Source organism: Pelophylax lessonae (genome assembly GCF_965119305.1).
Source record: "Pelophylax lessonae genome assembly, chromosome: 1".
Classification (NCBI taxonomy): domain Eukaryota; kingdom Metazoa; phylum Chordata; class Amphibia; order Anura; family Ranidae; genus Pelophylax; species Pelophylax lessonae.
In genome coordinates this window covers 380211244-380236435 of record NC_138768.1, presented here as the reverse complement: position 1 = coordinate 380236435, position 25192 = coordinate 380211244, and the positions used below count along the sequence as shown (strand labels likewise).

Genomic DNA, 25192 nt, shown 5'->3' with positions numbered 1-25192 from the left:
GCACCATACCTGCTAGGTGGAGTGGAACTGGGGGAATCCATAGCGGAGAAGGATCTGGGTGTTCTGGTAGATCATAAGCTTAATAATAGCATGCAATGCCAAGCTGCTGTTTCCAAAGCAAGCATAGTCCTTTCTTGTGTTTTGTATCCTTTCTTGTATGTTGCCTGATTACATTATCATATGCAGATGAAATTGTATACAGAAATAGAATTAACCTGAACTAATTATCTAGCCATCTGAACAGAACAATATGTGAGTTCATTAACATTTAACAATGGAACAGACAGGCTTAACAGAATACACGTCTCACCTCAATACAGAAACAATAGGGGGAGCCTGTCTCTGACATTGAAGTTCAATACACATTATCATAAGTAAACACAGAACCCATTTGAAGCAATCCAAACCATTAAGTATCTGTCTTTCACTCCCAGTGATGGTGAGTACCATCACACATCTTACCCCCCCCCCCCAAAGGTAGACTAACCAGGTACCAGACCTCCAATCGGTCTGTGCCTGAGTTAGTCAAGTAACAAGTCCCAAAGAGTCAATCCATCATGGCAGCTTCCTTGACAAAGTTTGTAAGTTTTTCCCGGCAGAGTGCATGTAGCTCTCATAGCTGCTCAGTCTGTGGAAGTCTGGTTTGGGCAGGCCAGACTGGGCTTCTTTTTCACCCTGTGTCCCTAATAGATACAGGGTGACTTAGACATAAGAGGGGCCTGGGGGGCTAAGAGAGAGAGATTTTCAACCTCTCTAAGGTAGGTTGTGTTCCATGGGCCCTCCCAATGTCTGCACCCATCCAGTACCCCAAACAATTTGTCCAGAAAACAGCTTTACTCACACAGCCAACCTCTGCCTCTTTCGAAGAACATACCTGCCACTGGAGATAAGTGTGGACTGGCCCTTCTCCCAGGAGTCCTTTCAGCCGCTGGAGAGAAGACAGGGTGGCGGGGCTCACTTCGTCAGGCTGTTGGGGATCTGAGCCGGCTGTCCAGCATCCCCTGGGATATCTTTTGTATGTTGGGGGCAGAGGCCAGCCACACTCTGCTCTGTTGCCAGCTCTTTTGCTGGGTTAGTGTCATAATTCTGGGGCACCAACTGCTGCTGGGAAGGGGAGTCAGCTGCTCCATCTTCCTTACCCTCAACTAGCGGTTGTGACAACCTTTCTCTGGTACTGTCTCCCAGATGCACAAATCCTGGCTGGGGAGGGAAGAGTTTCCTCTGCTCTGACTGACTGTTGGGGAGGGAGGACAACAACCTCCTCTCCCTTCTCACCCTGGGCCTCCGTAACTGCCACAGGTGTGAGGCAGAACCGTTGACTCTCTGTCCGGCTGCCAGCGCTTCAGCTGTGTGTAGAAGCTTCACTTCACGCTTGTCGCTGGGGCGAGGAGCCAATTTCCCCAGCTTTCTTGAACTCTGTAACTGTTGCGGGTGCTGGGCAGAGGTTGGTAGCACTCTGCCCTGTTGCCAGCATCTCTGCTGGGGACTCCACATAATCCATTCTGGCTAACTGTTTGGGAGGGAGACTTGATTCCTCCGCTCCCAGACTGTGGATCTCTCGCTGGGAGGAAGGATGACCACCTTCTTCGAACTGCAGCTGCTGTTGGGGAGTGATCACCACATTCTCACCCTGGGCCTCTTCTCTCAAGGAGGCTGAAGCTGCTGTTGATGTTGGGCAGCGCTCAGTGATGTTAGGCCCTGATGCCAGCTGTTCTGCAGGAAAGTAAACTGAAAAGTCAGGGGCCTTGCACACATCTTCCTGGGTCACCAATTGTTGCAGGCAGAGGTCAGCAGCGCTGTGCCTGGATGCCCGCTCTTCTGCTGCAGGCTCACTGTGATGTTCCTCAGCAGAAAAGTCTATTAAATCCCCAGCCTCTGGAATTGCTGAAAGTCCAGGGCATGGGCTGGTGGCTCTCGGTCCCAGTGCAAACACTTTAGCAGGTGATTTATCATCCATATCATCTTCCAATGGAAAGTCCATTAAATCTATGATCCGTGGTTGGGGAATGAAGATGGCTTCCTTTTCTCCCACACCTTCATCCAGCAGCTGGACAGACGTATTCCTCCATCCAAGCTCGTCCTGTGCAGAAACAGGTTCTTTAAGGCGAGTCAGCACTTGCTGCATCCGCCATAAGACCTCCGCATCCAAGACCGTGGGTGCAGGTGAGCAAAGCACACTATTACTGTGCCACATTGTTGATTCTTCAGTCAGGATTTCTGGACTGTCAGCTGGTACTTCTGGATATTCCCAGGCAAGGGGAGCCCAGGCCTGGCGCTGAGCAAAGTCTAGCAGCCATCTGTAGGCGATCTCCAGCTCCCATTCCTGAACGGCCAGAAACTTCAAATCTTCCAGTGCCCAGAACACTTCCGAGATGATCAGCATCTCTTCTCTGTAATCCTCAATTTCCGGGGTCCTTGGTCGGGGCCGACAGCCTCTCTAGTAACAGCCCCAGACCGCCGTAGCAAAAGCCTTCCATTGCACTGTTGTCCGCTGTCCATGGGCACTTGGGTTACATACCAGGGGAGGGCTCTGTAGCTCTCGTCCAACAGCATCTACACCTGGACCAGCCTGCTTAACTCAGCTTTCCATTCCCTGTGCGGTTGTCTCCCCAAAAACACAATTCGATTTTCGTACTGCGACCAGTACCTTTCCTGGAAGGAGGGGAGGATTTTTCCCTGGTGTCGCTGCTCACGGGCTAGCGCTTCCTTCCAGAGTTCCCAGGGGATTACATCATACCATCCTAGCTTACATCATACCATCCTAGCAGGACCTTCTCTGACGCTGGTCCCCTCTGCTGTATCTCCATCTCTCGCAACCTCTTCCTGAATTCCTCTTCCATGACGGCTGATATCTGTACCTCTCCTCTTCTGCTATCCGGACCTTGGATCCCAGTGGAGGTTTGGATGTCCCAGAGTGCAGGAGGCATCCCACCGCTGCCACCAATGTAACGAAACCACAACCCACACTGTACTTGTGGACTTCCGTCAGTATACAGCTTCCTCCCAGTCATGAACATAGATATCAGATTTTCAAGCCGCCCCCATACAAAGCTAGCCGACAACTTAGCTTGTACTGGAATCTTCTCCTTTATTGAACAGTTTCACACTCAATTTATACACACATGAGCACATCCTCCTCCTGATCAGATTACCACACACAGATCAGGGGTTGCCTGATTACATTATCATATGCAGATGGAATTGCGGCTAATGTGTAAGGTAAAGTCTACTGGCTTGGAAAGATCGGTTTGTAATTGGATAGAAAATTGGCTAAAAGATAGAATTCAGAGAGTAGTGGTTAATGGTTCTTACTCTGAATGGTCTGAAGTTATCAGTGGTGTACCCCAAGGTTCAGTGTTGGGACCCTTACTTTTTAATATTTTTATAAATGATATAGGGTCTGGGATTAAAAGTAGCATTTCAATCTTTGCAGATGACACCAAGCTTTGCAGTGGAATAACTTCAATGCACTGTTTCATTGGGCAACTATGTGGCAAATGAGGTTTAATGTTGATAAATGTAAAGTTATGCACTTGGGGGCTAAGAATATGCATGCATCATACATACTAGGTGGAGTAGAACTGGGGAAATCCATAGCAGAGAAGGATCTGGGTGTTCTGGTAGATAATAAGCTTAATAATAGCATGCAATTCCAAGCTGTTGTTTCCAAAGCAAGCAAAGTCCTTTCTTGTATTAACAGAGGCATGGACTCCAGAGAGCGATATATCATTTTGCCCCTGTACAAATCATTAGTAAGACCTCACCTGGAATATGCAGTTCAGTTTTGGGCACCAGTTCTTAAAAAGGATATCAGGGAACTGGAGAAAGTGCAGAGAAGGGCAACCAAACTGATAAGAGGCATGGAGGAGCTCAGCTATGAGAAAAGATTAGAGGAACTGAATTTATTCTCTCTTGAGAAGAGGAGATTAAGGGGGGATATGATTAACATGTATAAATACATAAGGGGTCCATATAGTGAACTTAGTGTTGAGTTGTTCACTTTAAGGTCAACACAGAGGACAAGGGGGCATTCTTTACGTGTAGAGGAAAACAGATTTCGTCTCCAAATACGGAAAGGTTTCTTCACTGCAAGAGCTGTGAAAATGTGGAATAGACTCCCTCCAGAGGTGGTTCTGGCTAGCTCACTAAATTGCTTTAAAAAAGGCCTGGACTCTTTCCTAGGTGTACATAATATAAATGGGTACTAACATTTTTTTTAGGTAAAGTTGATCCAGGGAGTATCCGATTTGCCTCTTGGGGGATCAGGAAGGAATTTTTTCCCCTGCTGTAGGAAATTGGATCATGCTTTGCTGGGGTTTATTTTCGCCTTCCTCTGGATCAACAGCGGGTATAGGATTGTGTATATAGGATTGTATGGTTGGGTTTTCAATACTGTTTTTGGTTGAACCGGATGGACTTGAGTCTTTTTTCAACCTGACTAACTATGTAACTATGTATACAGAAATAAAATTAACCTGATTATCCAGCCATCTGGACAGAACAATATGTGAGTTCATTAACATTTAACAAAGGAACAGACAGGCTTAACATAATTCACATCTCACCTCAATACACAAACAATAGGGGGAGCCTGTCTCTGACTTTGAAGTTCAATACACCTTATCATAAATAAACACAGAACCCATTTTAAGCAAACCATAAAGTATCTGTCTTTCACTCCCAGTGACGGTGAGTACCGTCACACATACAATATACAGTGCTATGTTGCAGCAGTGGGATGAGAACTTCCAGTCCCACTCCTGGAATTACATAGATTGGGGCGGAGTGCTGCTCAGCTATTCATCATCTGTCCACCTCTTCACATCGGCCAATCCGAGAAAGCTTTGTATTTGTTCATAGAATATAAAGCTTCCTGTGAATGGCTGAGCAGTACTCACGGTAACTCTGTTTTATCTTGGCAGTGGGACAGGAAGTTCTCATCTCACTGCCGAAGCGGAGCTACATGCAGTTAATACAGTGCACCCAGCAAGCATGCCTGTTAGTGCAGTAAATTGTTTTGGTCAGCTTTGCCCAAACAAATTATTTAAAGGGACATTAACCACTTGCCGACCGCTCACATTGAGGGTACTGTGGCAAAGTGGCTCGTTATCGTCCAGCGACGTAGACCTACGTCACTGGACAACGCCCCCTCTCGGCGGCGTGCGTGTGCAGCCGGAGGCTCGCTCCCGCTTTATTCAGACACAGTGGGAGTCGGGCCAGGGGAGGAGCGGCGGTGATCACCGCCGCTCTTCCTCAATCATCTGGGATCGAGTGTGGAAATCCGCCCACTTGTGTAAACAAAGTGGGCGGATCTCCTATGTGACAGACCATCACAGAATACAGGATTCAGCATAGCTGAACATGCGATCTGTGTCTGTGTCACACAATCCCCTCCCCCCACACACGTCAGTAAGCATGAGGCATACATTTAACCCCTTGATCACCAATAAAGTTAACCCCTTCCCCGCCAGTGTCATTATTACAGTAACTGCATATTTATAGCACTGATTACTGTAGTAATGTCACTGGTACCTCCAAAAGTGTCAAAAATGTCAGTTAGGGATCCGATCTGTCCGCCGCAATGTCACAGTCCCGCAAAAAAAATCGCAGATCGCCGCCATTACTAGTAAAAAATAAACAATAAAAATGACAAATCTTTCCCGTAGTTAGTAAACGCAATAACTTGCGCAAACCAATCAAAATACGCTTATTGTGATTTTTTTTTTTACCAAAAATATGTAGCAGAAAACAAATTGGCCTAAAATGTTAAACATTTTTTTGGGGAATGTTATACTGTATATCAGAATGTAAAAAATATTGTTTTTTATTTGTCGCTCTTTTTTTCAAAAATTAAAAATTGCACAGGTGATCAAATACCACCAAAAGAAAGCTCTATTTGTGGGGGAAAAAAGAATATAAACGTAATTTGGGTACAGCGTCGCATGACCACACAATAGTCCGTTAAAGTAACGCAGTGCCGAATCGCAAAATATAGCCTGGTCAGGAATGGGGTAAAATCTTCCGGTCTTAAAGCAGTTAAAAATTACGCTCATTGAGGATTTTTTTGTCAAAGACATGTAACTAAATACATTTTGGCCTAAATATATGACAAAAATTGAATATATTGGATATTTTTTAACTGTCAAAGTAGAAAATGTCAGTTTTTTCGCAAAATTTTTGCTCTTTTTTTATTAATATCGCAAAAAATGAAAAGCGAAGAGGTGATCAAATACCACCAAAAGGAAGCTCTGTTTGTGGGAAAAAAAAGGACGTAAATTTCGTTTGGGTACAGGGTTGCATGACCGCGCAATTGTCAGTTAAAATCGCACAGTGCCAAGTTGCAAAAAGTGGCCTGGACGTAAAGCAGGAAAATCCTCCGGTGGTAAAGTGGTTAAACTTGAAGTTGGGCTTTCATTTTAATCACTTAAGCCCCGGAAGATTTTACCCCCTTCCTGACCAGGGCCTATTTTGCGATTCGGCACTGCGTGATTTTTAACGGACAATTGCGCGGTCGTGCGACACTGTACCCAAACAAAATTGACGTCCTTTTTTTTCCCACAAACAGAGCTTTCTTTTGGCGGTATTTGCTCACCTGTGCGATTTTTTGATCATGCGCTATAAACAAAAAAAGAGAGTCAATTTTGCAAAAATAACAATATTTTTCAAATTTTTTTATATGAAATTCCCCAAAAAAAATTTAAAATCAAAATTTTTTAACATTTTCAGCCAATTTGTTACATATGCTACATATGTTTGGTAAAAAAAAATCGCAAAAAGCGTATTTTAATTGGTTTGCGCAGAAGTTATCGGGTTTACTAACAAAGGGAAAGACTTCGGTTTTTTTTTACCGTGTAATGGCGGCGATCTGCGATTTTTTTTTTTTTTTTTTTTTGCGGGACTGCGACATTGCGGGGAACAGATCGGACCCTTGACTGACATTTTTGACACTTTTGGGGTTACCAGTGACATTTCTACAGTAATCAGTGCTATACATATGCACTGTTACTGTAAAATTACACTGGCAGTGAAGGGGTTAACTTTTTTTGAGAGGGAGGGGTTATGTGTGTCCCTAGGGGCGTGATTCTAACTGTGATTGGCTGTGGCTTGAGGTGTAGGAACAGTGATCAACGGTCCTACATAGTAGAACCGTATGATCACTGTTTCTACACAGGGGAGAATGACAGGCGGCTTGTTTACATCAGCCGCCTGCCTTTCTCCCTCTGCACCGACGATCGCCGAGTGACCGGCGGACATCGGGTCCGCCGGTCACACGTGCGGGGGGGTCCGTGACCGCGCGGGAGCGCGCGCTCGCTTCCTAGACCCTCACAGGCTAGCGACGTAGTACTACGTCGCTCTGCCTGTGAGGGGCTGACTGCCGACGTAAATAGTCCTGCGGCAGTCGGCAAGTGGTTAAGTAAACCAAATGGGTAGAAGTAAACTGACCCCAACCAGTTTTGAAGCAGTGAAACATTGCATCAATGATGTTATAGTCAATGAGAAAGTAACATCCATACTGCCTGATTCCCATGACCAGTTTCTGCAAGTTTGGCAGCCCTGGATATGCTATACTCATCCTTCGCGCTTTGACCATACGTTATTGACATTTTGATAATACCGTTAAATGTTAGATTAAAGGGGTTGTAAAGGTTTGTTTTTTTTCTAATAAAAATGACTAACATGTCATACTTACCTGCTCTGCGCAGTTGGTTTTACACAGAGCAGCCCTGATCCTCCTCCTTCTGGGGTGCCCCGCTGCCGCTCCTGGCCCCTCCCCTTCATCAAGTGCCCCCACGGAAAGCCGTTTTCCATTTGCGCTCCCAAGTCCCACTAATGTGTCCATTGACACAGACAGCGGGACTCGGCCCCGCTCCCGAGTCATTGGATTTGATTGACAGCAGCAGGAGCCAATGTCCAATGAGGAGAGAGACAGCCGCTGAAGCTGCTGGGCTTGGGCTCATCGCTGGATTGGATTGGATCGGATTTTTTAGGTAAGAAAGAGGGGGGGGGGATGTCTGGGTGGAGCTGCAGCAAGGAAGGTTTTTCACCTTCATGCATGAAGGTGAAAAACCTTGTGACCTTACTGTAAGGTAAATAAAAGCATTAACCACACATCTTTTAGTAAAACAATTATACATTATGACCATTGCTGATATATCAAGGGTTATTTCAGTATATCTAAACCCAAAATCAAAAATGTAATATATTTCTGTTTACCAGTCCTTAAACTTTAAAGCTGCATTAGTTATCTTTTTTTAGTCTTTTTATTCACTTTTATTTTTATTTGGACATTCTGCCAGTAACACACTGCCTTTTCTATCCTAGAGTGACAATGCTGACCCACTGTATATGTGGAGGAGCAGCATCCTGTTCAGAATTTCAGCTTGTAGTAAAAGTGAACCACTTCCTATTTAAGGGTCTTGTAAAGACCCCCCCCCCTCCCTCCCCCTTAATATTGGCCTTACTTTCTGCTTTACTGTGGCTTAACTCAGAGTGATTCTTTAACATTTTTTAGCTGACATTCTCATTATGTTCCAACACGGTTATCCTAGATCATAGAAAAGATGATTCTGAACGTGAGAAAAATAACCATAGACAGTCTGGCAATGTGCCTAGAGTATATGTTTACAGAATGTAATCATAATATGCTGATAATGTGCCTAATTAACTTTAAGATTGTACAATAATACACAAATATTTACTCACAAACTATCCGTTGATCGATAAACGAATGTGGCGCTCACGTACATGCGAGTGTACCATCAATGAGATTTGAAAATTGTGCTTCCAAACACTATTTTCTCTTACGTCCTCCGACAGTCGCCGCCTCTCCATATTCGTCACAATGGGGTTATTGACCTTTGCTCCGTAGGAGTAGCTAGGCAACAGAATATGTCAATATTAAAGCTTTTAGCATATCCCACCCCCAGGGGGTGGTCCCCTCAGTCATTTCCCTCCTGCTTCCTGTATCCATACCTCAGTTTCATTGTCTAGCTATCAGGAGTAGCAGGCTGTTTCTGTGCTGGGGCTTTTTGTCTCAGCCTTTATCTTCTTTTTGATTTTATTTTAGTGTTTTTTTCTCTATCTTTACTTAGCTGTTTATTTCTTCAGCTTTAGTTAGTTCTTCTGATGAAGAGGATCGTGCGGGCTGGGTCTCGGGCTGGCCCCCCTGGTCGCAGGTTGTGGGCCAGTGGCTTCCCAGCCTGCCATCGAGCGTTCAGTCAGGTTTTTTCCCGGCATGTGTGAACGACCCATCCCTGTTCGCTGCAGGGATGCTGCGGTGAGGTGGCTACCTCACTGGACGCCATGCGGTTTCGCACCGCAGTTCTGCTGCGTCCTGGCTGCGACTCTCCCTGTCCTCTGTGCAGCGGCTTGATCGCTTGTGCGGGCTCCTCACGCCATTCAGAAGGTAAGTGTATATGTGTGGGGACCTGTCTGTTTAGTGGGTGTCAGTCTGGGACTGTGTAACCCTGCTTTTCTGTACACACTATTGGGCTCCCTGTCTGTTTGGCTGCCTTCTGTGGGCTACAAGGAGGGGGGCTATCCTGCACTGTTCTGTGTTACAGACTGTGTGCTTTTGCTGTGTGACAGGCTGTATGCTGTGGGGCATGATGTGTACATGTTTGTGCATACATGCGGCGGCCGCTGCTGCGGTCCGCCATTGTTTTATTATACTGCAGGCGTGTGATGGCCATTACTGTATACAGGGAGCGGCGTTTTTGGCGCCAAGCGCCGCCATTTTGGCGGCGATCGCTCCGGCCTCATGTCAGCGCTGCATGATCTCTACCTTTGCAATCCTCCTCCGGCGGCCATATTTTTGTAGCCTTCCATAGGCTTTATAGGAGCGGTCGTTATTGCATCACTTCCTTTTCCCTGAGAACAGCGATCGATGCAGCAGCCTAAGTGATCTCTCCAGGTTTACCTTCTTTATTCCTGTATTCATTGCCTAAAGTTTGTGCTTCTCCCTGTGGGGGTTGGTGTGTGCTGTGTGTGTGTGCGGTGGGCTATGCTCGCCGCGATTTTAAAGGGGTGGTTACCCTTTTTTTCCTGCAAACTTTTGGGGGCATGGATTCTCAGGAAAGCAAATTTCCTCCCACTTTAATGGGAGGCCAAGGGGCTGCTGCTGCGCCCTCCGAGGGGGGCGATTTGGCTACCGTTGTGGCTAACCTGGCTGCTCAGGTGCAGATGCTTGTGGCTGCTCAATCCACAAAACGGCCCAGAGTTTCAATTTCCTCTGATTCAGAGGGCGATGGTGATGGGGCTGCTATGACTGGGGTCCCCTTATCGGGGTCCCGTTCATCCCTGGACCTTGCAGGGTCGGAGGGGGAGGCAGAGGTTGAAGGGGTTGATGATTCCCCCCCTGGCTCGTCTGAAGAGCTTGCAATCATGGATGAATTGGTTGCTTCTATCAAACAAATGCTGCATTTGCAGGATGAACCATGTCCTCCTGCCGTCCTGGCGTCTTATGGGACGCAGCGGAGACGCAAATCATCGCAGGTTTTTCCTTGCACTGAGGATTTTCAGCGCGCTGTTAGTGAACAATGGCGCAATATAAAGAAGCCTTTTGCTGTGCCAAGTAGGTTCAAGCTGCGTTATCCCTTCACACCCGCCACTGATGAACGTTGGTGTGTGCCGCCTCCGGTGGATCACGCGGTGGCGGTTTTGAATAAATCTACTGAGATTCCGGCGGAGGATACCCCGGTGTTCCGGGATCCCACGGACAGGAGGCTGGAGTCTCTTGCCCGCCATACTTACTCGGTTACCGGTTCCATGCTAGAAGCTATTTTTGCTTCCCTTATGGCAGCTCAGGCTGTCGCGGATTGGACGCAGGTGCTCAGGCGCGTCCTGGTGGCTGATTCTGCCCCGCCGACAACGTTGGCTATCGTAGATCAAATTCATCAGGGTGTCATGTATTTGTGTGATGCGGACCTAGATATGGTCCCTTTTGGCTGCACGTGTGCACAGCGTGGCGGTGTTGACACGCCGCTTGATTTGGCTGAAATGTTGGTCTGTGGACCAATCTTCTCGCAAAACTCTGGCTAATCTACCTTATACGGGATCTCGCCTTTTTGGCGAATCCTTGCATACGCTGATAAAGGGGATCACTGGGGGTAAGAGCACGCTTTTGCCCCAGTCCCACAAGGCTAAGGTTGCTCAAGGTAAGAAGCATACTTCGTTTAGGCCCTCTCAGGGGTCCTTTCGTGCCTTTCGGTCGCACTATAAGGGCAAACCCTTCAAAGGTCAAGGCTCCCAAAAGAAGCCGTGGACAGGTAAGCAGAAGTCCGGCCAGTCCGGGTCCGCTGCCCATAACACTGCGGCCTGAAGGGGCGCCCTCACCCAGTTCTGGGGTGGGGGGACGTTTGCTCGGTTTTCTTCAACCCTGGCTGGCCCGCGTTCGGGACAGGTGGGTTCAGGAGATCGTTCGGTCCGGTTGCAAGATCGAGTTTCTCTGTCGGCCGGCGAGCAGATTTTTTCTCTCAAATCTTCAACTGTCTCCGGAGCGTTTGCGGGATCTGCACCTGGCGGTGCAGGACCTGCGGGCTCAGGGAGTGGTGGTTCCGGTGCCTCATCGGGACAGATTTCGGGGGTTTTATTCCAATCTGTTCACTGTGCCCAGAAAGGAGGGCAAGGTACGTCCGATTCTGGACTTAAAAGCTCTGAACCGCTTTGTGCGGGTTCGCAAGTTCCGCATGGAATCCCTGCGCTCGGTGGTGGCTGCTCTAGTTCCGGGAGAATTCATGGCCTCCATCGACTTGAAGGATGCATACCTTCACATCCCCATTTTCGAGGGTCACCAGAGGTACCTTCGATTCGCCATTGCGGAGGATCATTACCAATTTGTGGCGCTGCCTTTTGGTCTCGCTTCAGCTCCGCGGGTGTTCACCAAGGTGCTTGCACCGGTTCTGGCCTTATTGAGAGCCCAGGACATCTCGGTCCTGGGGTATCTGGACGACATTCTGGTTCGGTCTGCGACCAGTCAGGGTCTGGTAAGAGACCTGTCAGTCACGATGCAAACTCTACAGGAGTTTGGTTGGACGATAAACTTTCCAAAATCGACGCTGTGTCCGTCGGTTCGTCTTCCTTACCTGGGAATGATTCTGGACTCTGTTCAGGCGAAGGTCTTCCTGCCGGAAGACAAGCTCAGGACACTTCAGGAAGAAGTCAGGTCCCTCAGGGACGTTCCGTGTTCGTCCCTCCGGACATGTATGAGGTGTCTGGGATTGATGGTCTCGGCCTTCGAGGCAATTCCCTTCGCCCAGTTTCACACGAGGGGTCTCCAAGCGGAGGTCCTGTCCAGGTGGGACGGGCGACCGCAATCTCTGGATCTTCAGATCTCGTTGAGTCCTCGCACCAGAAGGGATCTTCTGTGGTGGCTACAGTCCCCGGCGGTGTCGGGGGGCAAGTCTTTTCGTCCTCTTTCGTGGACGGTGATCACCACGGATGCCAGCCTGTCGGGCTGTGGTGGTGTTCTGGGCGTTCTGTCCGCCCAGGGTACTTGGTCGGAGGGGGAATCCTCCCTTCCTTCCGATCAACATTCTGGAATTGCGGGCGATCAATCTCTGCCTTCGACGTTGGACGGACAGGCTTCAGGGCCGTCCGGTTCGGGTGCAGACGGACAATGCCACAGCGGTGGCCTACGTCAACCACCAAGGGGGCACCAGGAGTGCCTGGGCGGCTCAGGAGGTGGCCGACATTCTGTCTTGGGCCGAGACTCACGTCCCGGCGATAACAGCGGTTCACATTCCGGGGGTGGAGAACTGGCAGGCGGATTATCTGAGTCGCCAGTCCCTGGACCAGGGGGAATGGTCACTCCACCCGGATGTCTTCCAGATGTTGTGCGCGAAGTGGGGTCTTCCGGATGTGGACCTGTTCGCGTCTCATCTGAACAACAAGGTGGGAAGGTTCGTGGCAAGGACGCGCGATCCTCGGGCAGACGCGTCGGACGCGTTAGTGGCTCCGTGGCATCAGTATCGCCTGATGTATGCTTTCCCACCGATTCAGCTGCTATCCAGGTTCCTTCGCAGGTTGTCCTCGGAACCGCTCACGGTGATTCTGATGGCGCCAGACTGGCCTCGCCGGTCTTGGTACGCAGACCTCGTGAATCTGGCGGTCGACGCTCCATGGCGTCTGCCTCTTCTAGAAGATCTTCTGTCTCAAGGACCGATATTCCATCCTGCTTTACAGTCGCTGGCTTTGACGGCCTGGCTGTTGAAACCGAGGTCCTGAGGGATAGGGGCCTCTCCCCTGAGGTCATTCACACTTTGATCAACGCTAGAAAGACCTCTTCGGGGAAGGTTTACTACCGTACTTGGAAGGCCTATTTTGCCTGGTGTGAGTCCAGGGGTTTTTCCCCTTGCTCATACTTGGTGTCTTTCCTTCAAACGGGTGTGGACCAGCGTTTGGCGTTGGCCACGATTAAGGGTCAAATTTCTGCGCTGGCCGTTCTTTTTCAACGCCCTGTGGCGTCTAACTCTTTGGTTAGCACCTTTGTTCAAGGGGTGCGACATTTGGTCCCTCCTAGGAGGGAGCCTTTGCCTCCATGGGACTTGAACCTTGTTCTGTCCGTGTTGCAACATGCCCCTTTTGAAAAGATCAGGGAGATCTCGTTGTCCATGTTGTCCAAGAAGGTCGCTTTTTTGGTGGCGATCACTTCGGCTCGCAGAGTGTCGGAGCTGTCAGCTTTGTCCTGCAGGTCTCCGTATTTGGTGATTCACTTGGATAAGGTGGTCTTGCGACCTAACCCTTCTTTTCTTCCGAAGAGGATCTCGGTATTTCACCTCAATGAGGACATTGTCTTGCCTTCGCTTTGCGCGAAGCCTAAACATCCAAAGGAGGTGGATTTACACTCCTTGGATGTTGTTCGGGCGATCAGGGTTTACCTGTCATCGACAAAATCCTTTCGCAAGACGGATTCTCTATTTGTCCTTCCAGAGGGGCCTCGGAAGGGCATGGCGGCGTCGGCTTCTACCATCGCCAAATGGATCAGACAGACTATTGAGCAGGCGTATGCTTTGAAGGGAAAAGTTCCCCCTATGCCTATGAAGGCGCACTCTACCAGATCGCTGAGTGCGTCTTGGGCCTGTCATCATCAGGCCTCGGTGGCCCAGGTGTGTAAGGCGGCGACTTGGTCGTCTGTTCACACCTTCTCAAAGTTCTACAAAGTGGATGTTCAGGCATCGGCAGATGCTTCCTTTGGCCGCAAGGTTCTTAGTGCGGCAGTACCTTAGGGTCCCTTGTTTTTGGGCCCTTGGCTGTTTGGGATGTTTTTTATCCCTGGGTTATTTGTTCTTCCTGGGTTGTTGCTCCTGTTGAGCAAAGTTTTTTCATGCTGCCCAGCTGGTTTCCTTCCTTTGGTAAGGTTCCTTTCTCTGATGTGGGTCCGGCGTTGCCTTAGGCGCGGCTGCGTTTCCCACCCCTCATGTATGCACTGCTTTGGGACGTCCCCATTGTGACGAATATGGAGAGGCGGCGACTGTCGGAGGACGTAAGAGAAAACAGAATTTTTGTAAAATCTTACCTGTAAAATTCCTTTCTCTGAGTCCTCCGACAGTCGCCGCCCCCGCCCCTCTTTTGGGGTTTGTTTATGTACTCTACTGCTATTCTACTGAAACTGAGGTATGGATACAGGAAGCAGGAGGGTATTGACTGAGGGGACCACCCCCTGGGGGTGGGATATGCTAAAAGCTTTAATATTGACGTATTCTGTTGCCTAGCTACTCCTACGGAGCAAAGGTCAATAACCCCATTGTGACGAATATGGAGAGGCGGCGACTGTCGGAGGACTCAAAGAAAGGAATTTTACAGGTAAGATTTTACAAAAATTCAGTTTTTTATGCCAGTATGGGAAGTGATGTGTTGAGCACTGTGGTAGTTCATTGATGCTTCCTGCTAGTGTGCAACTGCTTGGCCATACGATGTACAGGCAAGCAGCTTACACACAGAGTCTGCAAAAGACCTGCATATCACCTGCAATCTCCTGATTGTGGGTGCAATGTTTTCCAGGCTCCAAACAAAACCAAAAAAAAAAACAATAATGCACATTTTTTTTTTTTTACTTGCTAAAACATGTGCATTTATTTATTTATTTATTTTTAAAAAGGTGAACTTCTGCTTTAGGGCTCTTTCAGACGGCCGCTCCTCTGTTTTTTTTTTTTTCACGGAGCGGATGAAATTTGTGTCATCCGCTCCGTATGTCCGCATATCATCCCATCCGTTTGCGGATGATATGCGGACATAATGTATGTCTATGGGTATTGCGGATGTCAGCAGATGACACCGTTGACATCTGATTTTCCTTCCTTTCCGTTTTTTGAACGGAGGAAAAATAGGGTTCTGTTCCTTTCCAAAAAACGGAACAGAACTGAAAGGAAGAAAATCGGATGTCAGCGGATGGTATTCCGCTGACATCCGCAATGCCATTGACTTGCATTATGTCCGCAAATCATCCGCAAAAAAATAGGATGATTTGCGGACATACGGAGCGGCCGTGTGAAAGAGCCCTTAATGTTAACACTAGGACAGTAAGTGATGGGTGATAGGAAATCTCTCTAATGGAACTCCAGATTGCAGTAAAAACCCGGAAGGGGTTCAGAACATTCCCTATCCCATCAGAAAAATGCTGGGCATATATTTTAAGGTGTAATTTGAGACTAAACCCTCTTTTTTTTTTTTTTTGTGTTACCATACTGTTTGAAAAAGTTCGAACCTCTCTCGTCATCTGATTTCTTTTTACTTTCTGTCCCAGTGATCTTGAGTGGTGTGAGAAGAAATCTTCCTAAAGGTGACACTGAAATCAATAAAAATGTGACAGAGCTTCGAAATCTTCAGAAAAACTTGACAGAGGTTTTAAACATTCACCATGGTACTAAAAGATGTAAAAGAAAGTTCACATCGTAAAGTGGTAGCCGCTTATGAACCTAAAGGCATTGGCAGCAAGATTAATATCTATTACTATCAAAAATATTGCTTGCATTCATATAACTCTCAAACCACCTGAAACCCAATAATAATCTGTACACATGTAGAAATTGATGTGCACACCAATTGAACACCTTTGTAACCTTTTTTATGAGTTTATATACATAATCTGCAGATGACTGAAAAACAATGCGTGTACTGATGGATGGGCAAATTTAACCAACACTGTTGCCCAAGTAGGAAAATTGCATTTAGTTTCTCATAACTGAGTTTGTCATATATTGCTTTTTCTTATGCAGTTGGAGAGACAGATCCAGATGCAGAATCAGATGCGGGAGAGGCAGATGGCCATGCAGATTGCCTGGAGTCGGGAATTTCTTAAATATTATGGGACTTTTTTAGGATTGGCAGTACTTGGATTGACAACAGGGTTTGTACATTTTAAATTACATATAAAACCAGAGAGGAGATCAGCTCTATAGGAGGAGAGAGATCTTCAGATCTAAAAACATGCCCAAAAATGCAGAAGAACACATAATGCGTTTACAGATGTGCCCATTGAAGTCTATGAAATCCAAAATCCCTGAATACTCAAAAAAATGCATTTTTAAAAATACCTTTTAGAGTGTAGGGTAACTGTGCATACAAGTGTGAACAGGAACTATTAGAAAGAATGGCATTCTGCATGTTGAGCATAGTAAACCATAGTCAGGCATAGGAAAACGAGCACAAAACTGCTCAAGTCGATTCCCTGCCTACTGCCTGTCCTCCCACATTGTTTCATAGGTCCTGGCCATGCCTAGCAGTATCACATGAAGGAGTCATGCAGTTGAAAGATTTAATTTTGTTATTTGATATTGTTATGCACACTTTGAGGCTAGGAGGCAGTGTGTGAGGTCAGGCAGTTGTGAGGGTAACATCTATTAGTCACTATGGCTTTTCTTACACCTACAGTATTTAAAAGATAAATACTATCCAGGTTTTTTATTCCTTAATCTACTCAAAATGAATATTAAAGATTTAGGTAGATTTCAGAGCATTAAATCACCTAATATATCTTTGGCATTATGGTGACAAGATATGTGCTTGAGCGTTCAATCCTGTCTACCCATCACAGCTGTTTTGAGAGTTCCCATTTTATCTGTTGTATTTTTCTATTTTATAATACAGACAATGCAACAGGAAAAGAGTGGGAAAATCCCAAGGTGGGCATGAACATTCAATGTTAGACAGGAACACAGCCAAGGAAAGGCAGGGGGATATTGTTACAGGTGTTTACAAAATATAGCAGATGACTCAGATTAGCAAGGTCTATCTAAAACCGGAATTCTAAAAAAAAAAAAAAAAAACCCTCAATTTTGGGTAGGAATGCCCTTAACAATAAACCAACATGATCCCGATCAACTATAGAGGAACAGTGATGCGTCACCACTCCAAGATCGCAGCACATTCTGGGCTTCTATAAGCCTTGGGTGCCAGTCAAAAAGAGACCCCGCACACTCATGAAGTTAATTGTGAAATGAGCAGCCACACCCTGATGACGTCCGTTCTTTCATTCAATGTTACTGAAACTGGACATTAAACACCGCAGTCCTGCACATAGGGGGCCTGATCACAGAGATGGGGGTGGGAGCAGGGAGAGAAAGCTTATTTATATACTGTATGTACAGTCATTACAGTTGGATATTAAAGAGATACAAGCAGCACATAAATCAAAACTACGGCATGTAATCCATATTGCCAATGCAAAAACAGCAACTTGTACTGCAATACAAGTCCTATTAGTGGTAAAATATTTAATCAAGGACAAAATACTTCTTAAATGCATATTCATTTATATTTAAAACCAACAAAAAAATTATTTAAAAAAAACTTTTGCAGCTATACCAGCTTCAACTGTTCTGGGAAAGCTGTCCACAAAATTTAGGAGTGTGTCAATCGAAATGTTTGACCATTCTTCCAGAAGCGCATTTGTGAGATCAGGCACTGATGTTGACGAGAAGCCCTGGCTCGCAGTCTCCATAAAGACCTGGATGAGCAAGTTTAAGGTGCAGGAACTTGATTGGCCTGCAACAGAGTCCTGACCTCAACCTGATAGAACACCTATAGGGTGAATTAGTGCGGAGACTGCAATCCAGGCTTTCACGTCCACATCAGTCCCTGACCTCCCAAATGCGCTTCTGGAAGAATGGTCAAACATGCTCATAGACACACTCCTATACCTTGTGGCCAGCCTTCCCAGAAGAGTTGAAGCGGTTATAGCTGCAAAGGGTGGGCCAACTCTATATTGAACCCTATGGACTAAGACTGGGATGTCATTAAAGTTAATGTGCGTGTAAAGGCAGGCGTCCCAATACTTTTGGAAAATATGAATTTATATAATATATTTATTAAAGCTAAATAAGGCAAACTTAAGGCCCGTACACATGTAGCGATTGTCGGCCGTAAATATTCGGTCGCTGAACGATCGGCCGATTGTCAGCTTGTTAGCATGATGCTTCCGACAACCGACTGCGACTTTTCGGCCGAACATAATCGGGTGTGCAGGCTATAAAATTTTTGTTGGCCGTCACCAGAACGGCCGATTGTTCGCCAGTCAGTACAGAATTCGGCCGACTAACAGCAGATGAGCAAGACTGGGCATGCTCAGAGAAGAAAAAACACACGGAAAGTTAACCATCACATGACATCACTTCTGCAGTCGGCTGTTGTTGGCTGACAAAATTCGTGCGCAGTCTTTAGCACTTTTCCATCGACAGGACAGCAACGGACAAAAGACGGCCGATTGTTCGGCTGACATTCGGTACGTGTGTACAGGCCTTAAGTCACAATTCTGCAGAGAAACCAATCCGCTTCTAACCTCAGCTTGTTTAATTAGGCTTTAGCAATAAAACCTGGAAGCTGATTGGTTTCTCTGCAGAATTGTGACTAATTTTGCTCTTTCTAGCTTTAGTAAATAAACCCCATAGTGTATATTCTATTTTTGTTGCATTGTCTGGATGCACGTATGCAGTTGCTGAAAAATGTGTTTTTTAAACAGGCATTACAAATTTTCAAAAACACAGATGAGAATTAAAGATCAAGGCACAGACCATTTTTTGCTCTTTAGGTATGTGGTGTTAGGACGGATTCACACTTATTCACTGCAGTAACGTGTTAAGACAAGTGTTGTAATGCACAATACTGCAAAGTAAACTAAGTCCAAGTGTTTGAGTGTTGCATTGATGCTTCTGTCAAGACCAGTCTGCTTACTGCCCTGGGCTGTCTAGCAGTTTCCAGATTATTTGCCCTCAGTATATACCTAGGGGATTGCACCTGGACCCCATTGTGTGGGGCTAGCCTGTGATGTTTGTTTCAGGCATTGGAACCTGCTTTAGGTACCAACCTTGGCATGTAGTGCAGCGTGTGTAGTTAGCCACAGGATGCTATACAGGTCCAGGATTGTAGTCCTTTTCTATGGCTCCCATATCCTAAGGAAACCTTCAGGGGTATGCCCTGCTTGAAGAGTGAAGAATGGACCCTTAGTAGGCCCAACATCATCAAGAAGGTAAGACAGGGCTTCCCTGTATGTTTACACGAGTTTGCAGCTTTTAGTAAAGCCTGGTACACACACAATGAGATTATCGGACTAATAATCGTCTGTTTTTTGTTGCATGCTAGTCGCGTATCGAAAATGAAAAGGTTACTCAACAAACGAAAATTCTCATACGACCGAATTCAACTTTGGAATTGATGTAATGTGTTGAATTGTTTTGTAATGTATTCTTTCATTTCCGAGCATGCGTAGTCTTGATCTTACAAAAACGTTACTAATTAAACGAAATTTGGACGTTGTGTTCACGTATGATAAAATGTTTATAGCCTGCACCTTCAGGTTTTGTCTTTCGAAAAGACAAAATCTGCTGTCGAAAGCACTATACTAACGATCAGATAATCGGCCGATCGTTCGCCATATGAAATTTTACTTCTGATTTTCTTATCATGTATTCGGGCCTTTACTCTATCTGCGATTCATAGCACATTATGTGGTTTTATAGGCAAAGGAATTGGATGTTATTCACTTTATTGTGGTAAGCCCTGCCTTTTCTCGGCGTGAGCTATTTAAAATTGACTGTTGTAATCCTCTTATCCAGACTTAGTCTAAGGAGGATGAGGTAACTCTGTCATACCGCCTGGATGATGTCTTCCTGCCCACCTTTTCCACAGAGAACACACACACAGCATATTGATGCACTCCTGCTGCCACAGAGACACGGCCATGTGAACATGCTCAGCACTTAGATTATAGAGGCTCCTACATCTAGACACAGAAAACCACATCTATTCCAACCTGTATTCTATGAATACCCTACTGGGGATCCCCTCACTTATTATTGGCGGATCACAGTCGGAAGCAAGCTGGGACAAAAGGGACAAATAGCATGTGTTTCACAGGAGGCCTACAGGAAACTCAAACCACTGCTCAGGTTTATATTGTTCCCTTGGCCTAAAGCAATGTCTTATTATGAGAAAAAATGAGGTGCTCTTGATTTGAGATGTTTACTGTCTAAAACAGGGGTGAGGAACCTTTTTTCTGCTAAGGGCCATTTGGGTATTTATAAAATCATTCGGGGGCCGTATAAAATTATCAACTTAAAAATATGCCTGTTATATTTGGTCAAACATTTAATTAACTCACCCCTGTGATGGCTGCAACTGCTTCTCTTTGGTGAGGTGTGTGATGTTAGCTGGTATTGATGATGATGCTACTCGCAACTGGTTTTCCATGTCTGGAGCGCACTCGACTCTTTGTGGTGGTAAGTTTTGAAAAGAACTGCTGGTGGGTACTGCTGACTGGTACTGCTGGTGGGTACAGCTGGCTGGTACTGCTGGTGGGTACAGCTGGCTTGTACTGTGCTGTGGGTACTGCTGGCTCAGGCTGATACTGCTGACACAGGCTGGTACTGTGCTGTAGGTACTGCTGGCTGGTACTGCTGGCTCAGGCTAGTACTGCTGGCTGGTGCTGTGGGTACTGCTGGCTGGTACTGCTGGCTGGTACTATTGTGGGTACTGCTGACTCTGGCTGGTACTGCTGTGGGTACTGCTGGCTCTGGCTGGTACTGCTGTGGGTACTGCTGGCTCTGGCTGGTACTGCTGTGAGTACTGCTGGCTTTGGCTGGTACTGCTGGTTCTGGCTGGTACTGTTGTGAGTACTGCTGGCTCTGGCTGGTACTGCTGTGGGTACTGCTGACACAGGCTGGTACTGTGCTGTAGGTACTGCTGGCTCTGGCTGGTACTGCTGGTTCTGGATGGTACTTCTGTGAGTACTGCTGGCTCTGACTGGTACTGCTGGTCCTGGCTGGCACTGCAGTGAGTACTTCTGGTTCTGGCTGGTACTGCTGTGAGTACTGCTGGCTCTGGCTGGTACTGCTTGCTCTGGCTGGTACTGCTGTGAGTACTGCTGGTTCTGGCTGGTACTGCTGGTTCTGGCTGGTACTGCTGGCTCTGGCTGGTACTGCTGGTTCTGGCTTGTACTGCTGTGAGTACGGCTGGCTCTGGCAGGTACTGCTGGTTCTGGCTGGTACTGCTGGCTCTGGCTGGTACTGCTGTGTGTGACTCAGCTGCACGGGGGGCCAGACCAAATTACTTCGAGGGCCACATATGGCCCCCGGGCCTTAGGTTCCCCACTCCTGGTCTAAAAGGTAAACTCTGAAGGTGTGTGAATATCCACAAAAAATAAACACAAATATAACACAACCAAATGTGATATATACAATGGCATAAATGAGTGAAAAGTCTCTTGTGAAGAAAAGAGTGGCAAATGCAAAACTCCCAAAAAAGTCCAAGGAACTAGTGCAAATAAGTGTTCTTGATATTGAAGTGCTCATAAACCAAGGCGCAGATGCTGAATACACAGATCTTTCACCCCGTGCATAAATGTGAATGGACAGATGTCACATAAACAATCGCTTAAATTAAGGATTAGAGATGGACGTCTAGATTCCCCGCTGTCCAGGAATGGGTGTTCCTTAACCACTTGCCGACTGCCGCACGACTATCTACGTCGGCGGTCAGCCCCTCACAGGCAAAGTGACGTAGGGCTACGTCACTAGCTTGTGAGGGTCTAGGGAGCGAGCGCGCGTCCGCCGGAGGCGCGCTCCCGCGTGGTCACGGACCCCCCCCCGCGCGTGTGACCGGCGGACCCGATGTCCGCCGGTCACTCTGCGATCGGCGGGGGAGAGGGAGAAAGTCAGGCGGCTTGTGTAAACAAGCTGCCTGTCATTCTCCCCGGTGTATGAAGGATGATCATACGGTTCTACTATGTAGAACCGTTGATCACTCTTCATACATCTGAAGCCACAGCCAATCACAGTAGAAAGCACACCCCTAGGGACACACATAGCCCCTCCCTTTCAAAAAAAAGTTAACCCCTTCACTGCCAGTGTATTTTTACAGTAACAGTGCATATATATATAGCACTGATTACTGTAGAAATGTCACTGGTAACCCCAAAAGTGGCAAAAATGTCAGTCAAGGGTCCGATCTGTCCGCCGCAATGTCGCAGTACCGCAAAAAAAATCGCAGATCGCCGCCATTACGCGTTAAAAAAAAAACAAAAATGACAAAAATCTTTCCCTTTGTTAGTAAACGCGATAACTTTTGCGCAAACCAATCAAAATACGCTTTTTGCGATTTCTTTTTACCAAACATAGGTAGCATAAAACAAATTGGCCGAAAATGTTAAAAAATTTTGATTTTTACATTTTTTTGGGGGGAATTTCATATAAAAAAATGTGAAAAATATTGCTATTTTTGCAAAATTTACGCTCTTTTTTTGTTTATAGCGCGTGATCAAAAAATCGCACAGGTGATCAAATACCACCAAAAGAAAGCTCTGTTTCTGGGAAAAAAAGGACGCCAAATTCATTTAGATACAGCGTCGCACGACCGCGCAATTGTCCGTTAAAGTCACGCAGTGCCGAATCGCAAAATACCCCCTGGTCAGGAAGGGGGTAAAATCTTCCGGGGCTTAAGTGGTTAAAAGATCCTGCCTACTTGATAGTAAGCCTAGAAACCTCGTCCCTAAGACAGCTTCCAAAAGGTGTCCACAGGATAGCTCCCCATATGGCAAGAAAATATAGGCAGGCAATAGTGCATTACCTTCTTGATAAGAGAATTTATTAAGGAAACACACTTACATGAACTAATTGGACGGGTATAACAGATGTTCGCGGCCGGGCGCCTTCGTAAGGGGAAACGCATCGGGTGGAGAAGCCGCGCTATCATTACTCGCGGACTGCGCTGCAGAGCGGCCGCGAACATCTGTTACACCTGTCCATTTCCATTTCGTTCATGTAAGTGTGTTTCCTTAATAAATTCTCTTATCAAGAAGATAATGCACTATTGCTTGCCTATATTTTCTTGCCATATGGGGAGCTATCCTGCGGACACCTTTTGGAAGCTGTCTTAGGGACGAGGTTTCTAGGCTTACTATCAAGGAGGCAGGATCTTTTAAGGAACGCCCATTCCTGGACAGCGGGGGAATCTAGACGTCCATCTCTAATCCTTCATCTAAGTGATTGTTTATGTGACATCTGGTAAGAGTCCATTCACATTTATGCACAGGGTGAAGGATATGTTAGTCTGAAGATTCTTTGCTGTATTCCATGGGTTCATAACATCGTTTATGCATGCTCAAGTTGTCAGTTGGTAAGGGTACCTCTTCCTCCTCCACATTTTGGTGACACGAGAGATCTGTGTATTCAGCATCTGCGCCTTGGTTTATGAGCACTTCAATATCAAGAACACTTATTTGCACTAGTTCCTTGGACTTTTTTGGGAGTTTTGCATTTGCCACTCTCCTGTTTTCTTCACAAGAGACTTTTCACTCATTTATGCCATTGTATATATCACATTTGGTTGTGTTATATTTGTGTGTATTTTTTGTGGATATTCACACACTTTCAGAGTTTACCTTTTAGACAGTAAACATCTCACATCAAGAGCACCTCATTTTTTCTCATTTCACATCACTCCATCCAGGTTGGAGTTTGGTAGCAGCTGATAACCCCATTTTTTGTCTGCGTACCTATTATTCTCACTCTTCACTAATGTCTTATTATGGCAACGCTCTTATTATCTGGCTCTGGCTCCATCTCAAGCACACACCTCGTAGCCTGCCTGACAAAAATAGATTTCTCTGCCAATATGTGTGAATTCTTTGAAAAACTCACTCTGAGGGCTGGCCCAATCCTGAAGGATTTTTAACCCTTATAAACGTTTTGCTGAAATGTATCCTACCTGAAAAGAATTTAAGAAGAAATTGACAGTTCCATTAGTAAAGCCTGCTCTTTCAGTCCTTAACCACTTAAGCCCCGGAGGATTTTCCTGCTCAAAGACCAGGGCCTATTTTGCGATTTGGCACTGTGTGATTTTAACGGACAATTGCGAGGTCGCGCGACGCTGTACCCAAATGAAATTGACGTCCTTTTTTTCCCCACAAACAGAGCTTTCTTTTGGTGGTATTTGATCACCTGTGCGATTTTTGATTTTTTGCGCTATAAACAAAAAAAGAGCGTAATTTTTGAAAAAATAACAATATTTTTCAAATTTTTTTTATATGAAATTCTCAATGTAAAAATCAAAATTTTTTAACATTTTAGGCCAATTTGTTTTCTGCTACATATTTTTACTTAAAAAAAATCGCAATAAGCGTATTTTGATTAGTTTGAGCAAAAGTTATTGCGTTTACTAACTAAGGGAAAGATTTATGTCATTTTTATTGTTTTTTTTTTTTTTTAACTAGTAATGGCGGCGATCTGCGATTTTTTTTTTTTTTTTTTTTGCGGGACTGCGACATTGCGGCGGACAGATCGGACCCCTGGCTAACATTTTTGACACTTTTGGGGGTACCAGTGACATTACTACAGTAATCAGTGCTATAAATATGCACTGTTACTGTTAAAATGACACTGGCAGGGAAGGGGTTAACTTTATTTGTGATCAAGGGGTTAAGTGTGTCCCTAGGGGCGTGATTCTAACTGTAAAGGGGCGTGGCTTGTGATGTAACCACAGAGACATACGATCCTACATAGCAGGATCGTGTGATCTCTGCAGTTACACCAGGGAGAATGACAGGCCGCTTTGTTTACATCAGCCGCCTGCCTTTCTCCCTCTCCAGCGGGAGATCGCGAGTGGCCAGCGAACATTGGAGCCGCGAGCCGCCGTTCACTCGCACGGGGATGCCCATGAACGAGCGGGGGCGGAGGCGCGCGCTCGCCCCCTGCAGGCTTCTGGC

The 25192-nt window shown here is 46.3% G+C and overlaps 1 protein-coding gene across 1 annotated transcript in view; it reads left to right on the top strand.

Annotated features, from left to right (window-relative positions):
- Positions 1-25192, top strand: part of PLGRKT (plasminogen receptor with a C-terminal lysine) — a 473875-nt gene that overhangs the window by 424454 nt on the left and 24229 nt on the right. Inside the window, exon 3 of the mRNA XM_082259813.1 lies at positions 16215-16345. Coding sequence (XP_082115939.1) covers positions 16215-16345 — 131 coding nt within the window. The remainder of the gene's footprint in view (positions 1-16214; positions 16346-25192) is intronic.